We start from the raw sequence: 9,006 nt of genomic DNA, 5'->3' as shown, positions 1-9,006 counted from the left end.
CCGCCCCCCCGACGGGCACGCCCCCCCCCGCACACCGCCCGTACTTGGACTGCTGGTTGCTGAAGCCTGGGTGCTGCGTGTAGATGTGGGCGTGGGCGCTGGGGGCCGACTTGAACGCCATGGGGCAGATGGGGCACTTGTGGAACACTTCGCAGTGCGACATCTGGATGTGGGACTTGATGGAGTTCACCCCGCCGAACACGACCGAGCAGCTCGGGCACCTGAGGACGAGAAGGCGGAAAAGGTCAGAGGAGACGCCCTCGTGCAGACAACCTGCCCATTTCTCCCCCCCCAAAAAAGCTCAAAACTCTTGTATCAAGGAAAGAAAGAGGGGAGAAGAAGAGGATTTATCCCCCGCCCTTCACTACCCAAAGGTGTCTCAGAGCAGCTTACAAACTCCTTTCCCTTCCCCTCCCCACAGCAGACACCCTGTGGGGTGGGTGGGGCTGAGAGAGCTCTGACAGGAACTGCTCTTTTTCAAGGACAGCTCTGACAGAGCTTGTGACTGACCCAAGGTCACATCAGCAGGCACAAGTGGAGGAGTGGGGAAATCAAACCCGGTTCTCCCAGATTAGAGTCCGCGCACTTCACCACGACACCAAGCTGGAGAAGAAGAAGAAGAGGAGATTGGGTTTATGCCCCGCCCTTCACCACCCAAAGGAGTCTCAGAGCGGCTTACAAACCCCTTTCCCTTCCCCTCCCCACAACAGACACCCTGTGGGGTGGGTGGGGCTGAGAGAGCTCTGACAGGAACTGCTCTTTTTCAAGGACAGCTGTGCCAGAGCTTGTGACTGACCCAAGGTCACATCAGCAGGTGCAAGTGGAGGAGTGGGGAAATCAAACCCAGTTCTCCCGGATTAGAGTCCGCGCACTTAACCATTACGCCAAGCTGGAGAAGAAGAGATTGGGTTTATGCCCCGCCCTTCACCACCCAAAGGAGTCTCAGAGCGGCTTACAAACCCCTTTCCCTTCCCCTCCCCACAACAGACACCCTGTGGGGTGGGTGGGGCTGAGAGAGCTCTGACAGGAACTGCTCTTTTTCAAGGACAGCTGTGCCAGAGCTTGTGACTGACCCAAGGTCACATCAGCAGGTGCAAGTGGAGGAGTGGGGAAATCAAACCCAGTTCTCCCAGATTAGACCCCGTGCTCCTAACCGCTATATCAAACTGGCTCTCTTTTACTTTACTGGACAGTAACTGCCGCTGAACTCCGATTTCGTTGCATTAGGAAAACGGCATTTTAAATCGTAGCGAGTCAAGATGCCTCTGGGAAAACGAGAAGGCTGCAAAGCCGATCTCTCCCCCCACCCCCAAGTGCATGCCCCCTGCAACTGGAACGCTGAAAGGTGCCCTGCTTCTGAACACAAGAGATTTCAGTTAACGGTCAGGGCCACTTAGCTGCTACGAAGGTTTTCCCTCCATGAACCGAACTGGCCAGCTAGCAACTGCCAACATAGCTTGTGGCAGTGACTTCTGTGACTTAAGGGTCCCCAACCTTTTGGAGGCTGTGGGCACCAGTGTTCCCTCTAAGCTGAGTTAGGGTGAGCCAGCTCATCGTTTTTTAGCCTCCGCGGCCCACAAATATTCGCCTTCGCTCAGGAAGGGATGGCTCCAGAGCAAACTAATTTACACAGCAGCCAAATCGCTCGCTCACAGCTTTACTGCTGGGAGCTCAGAAAGCGGGATTTTTGCTCACAAGACTCCACAGTTTAGAGGGAACACTGGTGGGCAGCTGTGATTTTGAGAGGACGTTGTGTGCGCCACCCCCAAAATGGCTCCCACAGGAAGTGGAGCCAAGCCCAAAATGGCTACCTCAGGAGGCGGTACCAAACAGAATACCTGCCTCCTCGTATCTCTTGGGAAGGGGATGACCCTCTGACTAGAGAGAGACCAGTTGCTTACCACTCCCTTCTCTTCAAGTCAATGAGGGAAGACAATAACAAGCCCTGGCATACAATGCCCCCACCCATTTCCTGAAAAGAAGGGTCGGTGTCAAGAGAAGTACTGGCTGGCACCGTGGCAACCATTGGGGACCCCTGCTTTAAATTAGTGGTACGCTGCGTAAAGCATTTTTAAAATCTGCCCTGACATTACTGCCAAACAGTTCCTCCGGATGTTCCCAAGCTGCACCGTTATTTATTTATTTGATTTCTATCCCGCCCTCCCCGCAAGCGGGCTCAGGGCGGGTGTCATGATCTGTGTAGGACTGGGAGACAAGGCCTAGTGAGGCCTAGGCCCAGGAGAGACCTGTGTGGCTGTGGAAAGCAGACACAGCCTACAATCCCCACAATGCTTAGTGACAGTTGGAACCAATTGGTGCCCAGGGATTGTATGAGGAGATTGTGATTTAAACTTTGTGGGCTGTGAAACTGTGTTCTTTTTTGGCCTGATTGGAAGCTGATTAGTTACAAAGTCACATAAATATCATGACTAAAATAATAATAAATAGAAATTTAACAATAAAGTTCACATTAGGAGACAGGAATAAAACACTGGAATAAAACACTTCCGTTTCTCTACACCGAGCACATGAGAGGACCTTCAGACTTTCCGCACGCCATCTGTTTCACCTTCACATCGAATAACCCTGAGGCAGCTGTCCAAAACCTGCAGCCACTCCTCTTTCTCTAGAGACCAGCTGGCCAAAGTGTTCCCTGCGGTCCTGGGCTAAAATGGGAGTGACCATGACGTGAGGCAGACGGGCGAGGCGACGACGAGAGAAACCCCACCACCTTCCCCCTACCTGTAACCTATCCTCCGGGAGAAGTGGAGGCAGGCTTCTTTCAGGTGGGCCTCGAAGTTGGCCAAGAGGAAATTCCCCCCGCACTCCGGGCACACGTGAGGCGGGCGGTTCTTGTGCATGCGCTGGTGGGCGCCGAAGCTGCAGCGGTTGGGCATGATCATGGGGCAGGCGCTGCACACCTGCAAGGGGGGCAAAGGAAAGGCGGAGACCGCCGGTTAGCATAAAGAAGGGCGGGGAGGAGAAGGGGCAGGCCGGACACACAACTGGAAGTGAGCGGAGGGAAGAGGAGGAGAACACGGGGCCTGAGCCGAGAAGGCCCCGAGATCTGAACACATGGCTCGCCTGCAGCCACGCCCCGGGAGCGCCAAAATCTCCTCCAGATGTGGAAGCTGCACAAGTGGCCCTCCGTTAAGCTGAAGACTAAACAGCCCCGGACCAACACACGTAAAGGAACGCCCCTTTCCACATGAACCCGCCTCCTTGGTCGTGGGACCAAAACTCTGGAACTCCCTCCCCAGGGAGGTTTCTCTGCCTCCCTCTAGCGGTGTCTTTCGCTGACAAGCGAGGACCTTTTTTCGTTTTGTCCGGCATACTGACAATGATTGTTACTGGCCCTCCTTCTGGTGTTTTCTGTTTTTGTGCTTCTGATTCAATTATTTTTGTAATTTTAACTGGACTTTTAATTGTGGGACTGTGTTGATTTTATTTTTATTTTTAAATATTCGCCACCTCCTGGACCCTGGTAGAGTGTCAAGGAGGCACTCCTGGCCTGCACTATGAACCTTGCGAATTGTCACAGCACATGCGCACATGATACCCTGCACATAGAAATGTGGCACGTCAATGAGCAAGGTTCCGAGCCCAACATTTCCCCTGGCTTGCTAGCTTTCTAGACACAGCTGCGTTAAGGCAAGAGGAAAAGGGGGGAACAGATATTTTAATAGGTGGATGAATCGTTTCATAAACGAACATCATGAAGGAAAGGAGGGTTCAGACATGCAAATCCCTTCACCTGCATTCTGAAATTGTGCAGTCTATGAAGAAGAAGAAGAGATTGGATTGATACCCCGCCCTTCACTTGGAGTCTCAGAGCGGCTTACACACTCCTTTCCCTTCCCCTCCCCACAACAGACACCCTGTGGGGTGGGTGGGGCTGAGAGAACTCTGACACAAACTGCTCTTTTTCAAGGACAGCTGTGCTAGAGCTTGTGACTGACCCAAGGTCACATCAGCAGGTGCAAGTGGAGGAGTGGGGAATCAAACCCGGTTCTCCCATATTAGAGTCCGCACACTTAACCACTACACCAAACTGGCTATGTGAGGAGGACTATACCTCACAGAATCATAGCGTTGAACGGGACCTCCGGGGTCATCTAGTCCAACCCCTTGCACAATGCAGGAAATTCCAAAATACCTCCCCCTCTCCCATACACCCACAGTGACTGCTGTTCCATGCTCAGAAGATGACAAAAAGCCCCTCCAGGATCTCCAGCCAAACTGGCCTGGAGAAAAATGGCTTCCTGGCCCCAACGTAGTGATCAGCATTTCCCTGGGTGTGTAAGACATGACATTTTTCAACATGTACCTTGGCCCTGAGACCAGTGTAGAGATGTGAATGCCCGGAAAAAAACTGGAAACATTCGGGGGGGGGGGGAATGTTTTCCCCCGTTTTTCCCCGCCGCCTTTTTTGTTTTTTTTTCCGAAAAATTGAAAAAAAGAAAGAAAATTGATGATGGAACGTTTTATTTTAACATGATGAATAAAATGATTTAAGACAAGGTGTTCAAATATTTTCCAAATCATTTCTAAAAAATATGTATGGCATCAGATTGATCTAATTTCTGTGCACTGAACTCTCCAGTGCAAGAACAAGATGCATTCCTTCCTTTAGGAGATGGTGTTGTCACGAGAAAAGAAAAAGGTTCCAGTTTTGTTTTTGCATGTGGGTGGGTATTCTGTTTGTAATAATTGTTTGGATACACTGAATTTTTAATAGGCTAGTTGTGATAATTTCATGCCATGTAAAAAGTCCACAGTCATATTTTATGTAACAGAATGACTTTCAATCTGGAAAAGAAAAAAGAAGTGCTAATGTAGCATTTTTTTCAATTTTTCCGAAAATTTCCATTTCCCCCCGGGAAAAACGTTTTTTTTTTCTGAGCTTCAAAATTTTCGGAAATTTTACATCTCTGGACCAGTGTTCCCTCTAAGCTGAGTTAGTGTGAGCTAGCTCACAGATTTTTTAGCCTCCCCCCTCACACAATTTTTGCCTTGGCTCAGGAAGGAGGGCTCCAGAGCAAACTGACGTATGCAGTCGTCGAATCGCTCGCTCACAACTTTAATACCAATAGTTCACAAAGGAGAATTTTTGCTTAGAGGGAGCACTGCCTGAGACCCCCGCATCTCACCCCGCACACACACCCCCGATTGCTGGGGCCTACCGTGGACGAGGAGGGCGTGGCCTGCTGGTAGTGAGCCGCGAGGCCGGCTTTGTCTTTGCACTGCTCCTTACACTCCAGGCACTGGCAGGAGTTGGTGGTGGGCGTCTCCGTGCCGCCGTTCAGAGGCAGGACGGGCAGGTCCTGGGGCGTGCCCCCGTTGGCCGCGCCCACCGCCTCCTGGGCCGCGCCCGGTGGGGCGGCCGCCTTGCCGGCGTTCAGGGAGGCGAGGGAGACCAGGGGGGTGATGTCGGGCTGGCCGATCATCTGGTCCAGGGCGATGGGGCGCATGACGAGGTGGGAGCACTGCATGACCAGCCCCTTGTCCTTGTGCTCGCGGGCGTGGAGGAGGAGACTGCACTTGTTGAAGAAGACCAGGCGCTTGGTGCAGTGGTTGCAGGTCACCTCAATGCGCATGCTGCGCCGGTCATAGTGGCGGGCCAGGCTCTTCTCCAGGGCGAAGGCGTCGCCGCACTCCAGGCAGCGGTAGCCGAGGGGCGGCAGGGCCAGGCTGGCGTCCGCCGGGGGGGCCAGGTTGGGCTTGTAGGTGGGCAGCAGGTTCTTGCTGTTCAGGATCTTGTTGAAGGCCTCGACCAGGCTGGACTGGCTGCGGGAGATGACCGTGCCGGCGACGGTGGGCGAGGACTTCTGGGGCTGCATGACCACCACCGTGGTGCCGTTGACCTTCTGGTGGGCCCCGGGGGTCGCCCCGGCTGGCTGGGCGGCCGAGCCGGCCCCGCTCCGGGCGTCGGGGGCCTTGGGGAGGGCCTGCGGCACCAGGCTGATGATGTTCTTGGCCACGGCCTTGCTGGGCAGCACCACCGCCTTCTGCTGGGCCACGCTGGCGGCGATCAGCATGGCGCTGCTGGCGTTCTGGATGGTGGAGACAGGCAGCACCGTCCCTTTGATCTTGGTGCCGTCGCCCAGCTGCACGCTGACCACCTTCGGCCCCTCGATCACCTTCAGGGGACCGGCCACCGCCACCTTCGGGCCGGGGGACTCCGCCACGCCCTCCCCTTTCTTGGGGGCGGCGGGGGGCGGGGCGGCTTCCTCGGCCCCGGGGGCCCCCTGGGAGTCGTGGTCGGGCGGGAGCTTGGCAGCCCCGGGCTCCGAGTCCAGGGAGACCCTCGTGACCGTCCTGGTGATGCTCCCGGAAGAGGTCTTGACGGTCTTGATCCGCACTTTGAGGGGCCGCGAAGAATTCGACGAAGGCGAACTCGTGCTCTCGTCGTCGTCGTCGTCCTCCTCCTCCTCCCCGCTGGACGTGCCCGGGGGGCACTGCACGGGCTTCTCTACGGGCTCCTCCTTCAGGGCCCCTCCACCGAGTCGTTTGGGGGACGCGGTGGGGCCCGGGCTCCCGTCTGCTGGCGGAGAGCCTTTGAAGAACGGATCCGGAGGGCCGGCGGGAGAGCGCTTGGCTCCGGGGGCGCTGCCAGAGCCGCTGTCGAGATTCGTGTCCGAGCTGGGCCAGGGCCCGAGGGCTGACTCGTCCGTAGAATAGCAGACGGAGCTTGATTTTGGGGGGGCCAGCGGACTGGGCCCCCGGCAGGGCGCGTCAGTGTCTGACTCCTGTTTGATGGCCGGAGGAGCCAGAGGAGGAGGACTAGAAGGAGGGAGACCCACCCCGCCAGCGGAACAGCTTTCAAAAGGTGGCGGGAAGGCCGGCGGGAGAGACGGGGCGCTCTCCACGGCCGGCTCTCGGCAGTCCAGCGCCTGGGCGGCGGAGAGGGTGGGGGACGGAGAGAGGGAAGGCACGGAGAGGGTCTTCTCTTTCGCTTTGCATTCCCGCGGGCGGTCGATCAGGTTGGCCACGCCGTCCTCGCTGGGGTCAGGGCTGAAGTGTGAAAAGAGGTCCAGGCCTTTGGTCCCTTTCTCCTTCGGCGCCCAGCACTCCCCGTTCGTGGGGGCCACCGCCTCGGCCGACGGGGAGGAGGGCGCCTCGGCAGGGGAGAACCCGTTCTGCAGCAGGCGGGGCCCGATCCCGTGGCCGTCTTTGAGGCGGCCGTCCGCGGGGTCGAGCTGCTCCGGGCAGACGGTGTTCTTGACGATGACGCTGACGGTGCTGATGTCGCCGTGGGGGAGGACGTGGTCGGGGGCCGCTGCCGCCGCCTCCCCCCCCGGGATGGGCTTGATGTGAGCGTCTGTCTCCTCGGGGCCGGAGTTGATTGCCTCGTTCGTGTCTATGTCCGGGATGTCGAAAGCGGCCAGGAGGTCGTCAAAATCGGGGGTCTTCATGTCACCCATGGCAACGGCTTCAGAAGGTTCTGGAAGGCAACGGGGAAAAAGGAAGAACAGGGTAAGGCTTCCGGGGATGGTATTTTTAAGATCCAGGCACTTAAACCAAGCACGGAGATCAGAACTCATATAGTGCCGTAGACTTAAACCCTTACGAACCCGTTTGACCATCGTGGTCAACTTTGGAGGCCCTGTGTGGGGTCCCCCCCCCCGCCTCCTGAGATCAGACACGTGGCCACTCGGGAGCGGGCCTTCTCCGTGGCGGCATCAAAATTCTGGAACTCTCTCCCCAGAAAGACTCCCCTGTCCCCTTCTGTTGTCATCTTTTGCCAGTGAGTAAGCTGTTGTCTCATATGGCACCTCCCGCCTTCCCGCCCCATGTTTTAATTATTGTTTTTATGTATGCATATTTTAGCCCAGAGCAAGCGTCCAGGAGCACCTTAAAGACTAGCAAAACCTGTGGCAGGGGATGAGCTTTTGTGAATCACTGCTCAATTATCAAGTAGAAAAAGAGGAAGAGGAGGAGGTGAAGAGGAAGAAGAGGAAGAAGAGGAGGAAGAGATTGGATTTATACCTCGCCCTTCACTACCAATGTTCCCTCTAAGCTGTGGAGTCTCGTGAGCAAAAATTCTACTTTGTGAGCTATGGGCATTAAAGTTGTGAGTGAGCGATTGGGCTGCTGCATAAATTAAGTCTGCGCACAACATCAATCTGAACTATCAAGAAGCTTGGTCAAAAGACCTCCCGTGCCAAATCTCTGAGGGTCAATGGAAAGATATCTGGCAAAATCAGAACTCATCGTCAAAATCTGTATATATCATAGAGACAAATATGAAGGTCATGTTGAGATGAGTACTTAACACCAACTAAACTAGCGCATATGATACCCACCATGTCGCCGCAGTGCTGGAAACACTGCGGATCTAAAGCAACTTACTTTCACAGCCGGTGGGCCTGCAAATTTATACAAAGTTTTGGATTCAAGTAATAGACTGTATTCACAAAATAGCGAACTACAACTTACCTTTTTCACCGGCTGTTCTTCTCCTTGGATTGTGGCCCTCTGACGGTCCTCCTGAAAAAGTGAAAAAATTAATCACTATTCTTTCCACAGCGGCTAAAATTCTAATTGCAAGGTTTTGAAAAGATACTAAGGTGCAGAGGTCATTTCGGGGGGGATCGCAGGGGATCGCAGTTCCCCCAGGTGAGGTACGGGGGCGGGGCACACAACGAAGCCCCGCCCCCTGCTTCCGGAAACCCCGCTTCCGGCCCTCATTCAGCCAGGAGGAGGCAGGAGAAGAGGGGGGGTCAGTTGCTTCCTCCCTGCCTCTCCCCACCCCTGCCTGCCTGGGGCCAGGGAGGGCCTTCGCGGGCTTCCTCACACTTCCGCCGGCCTTGCAGGTCCACCGCCGGGCCCCTCATGGGGATCGGCAGTGGAGCTGCAAGGCCGGCACCGGCGGCCGGGACCGTTGGGGGCGGGGTGTGTGGCCTTATGACACACTTCCGGTGATGTCAGAAGGTGTGGCCTTATGACACACTTCCGGTGATGTCAGGGGGTGTGGCATATGCTAATGAGTTATGCTAATGAGTT

General features: G+C 55.5%; 1 protein-coding gene across 1 annotated transcript in view; it reads right to left on the bottom strand.

Moving 5' to 3' along the window:
• Positions 1-9,006, bottom strand: part of ZNF687 (zinc finger protein 687) — a 50,198-nt gene that overhangs the window by 14,198 nt on the left and 26,994 nt on the right. Inside the window, exons 2-5 of the mRNA XM_015410089.1 lie at positions 8,440-8,490; positions 5,184-7,444; positions 2,743-2,921; positions 45-221 (exon numbers count right to left, since the gene is read on the bottom strand). Of these exons, the coding sequence (XP_015265575.1) occupies positions 45-221; positions 2,743-2,921; positions 5,184-7,424 (2,597 nt within the window). The 5' untranslated portion in view covers positions 7,425-7,444; positions 8,440-8,490. The remainder of the gene's footprint in view (positions 1-44; positions 222-2,742; positions 2,922-5,183; positions 7,445-8,439; positions 8,491-9,006) is intronic.

Source organism: Gekko japonicus, unplaced genomic scaffold, assembly GCF_001447785.1.
Source record: "Gekko japonicus isolate JY-2015 unplaced genomic scaffold, Gekko_japonicus_V1.1 scaffold424, whole genome shotgun sequence".
Classification (NCBI taxonomy): domain Eukaryota; kingdom Metazoa; phylum Chordata; class Lepidosauria; order Squamata; family Gekkonidae; genus Gekko; species Gekko japonicus.
Note: the sequence above shows the minus strand (reverse complement) of the source record. Positions and strands in the feature narration are given on the sequence as shown.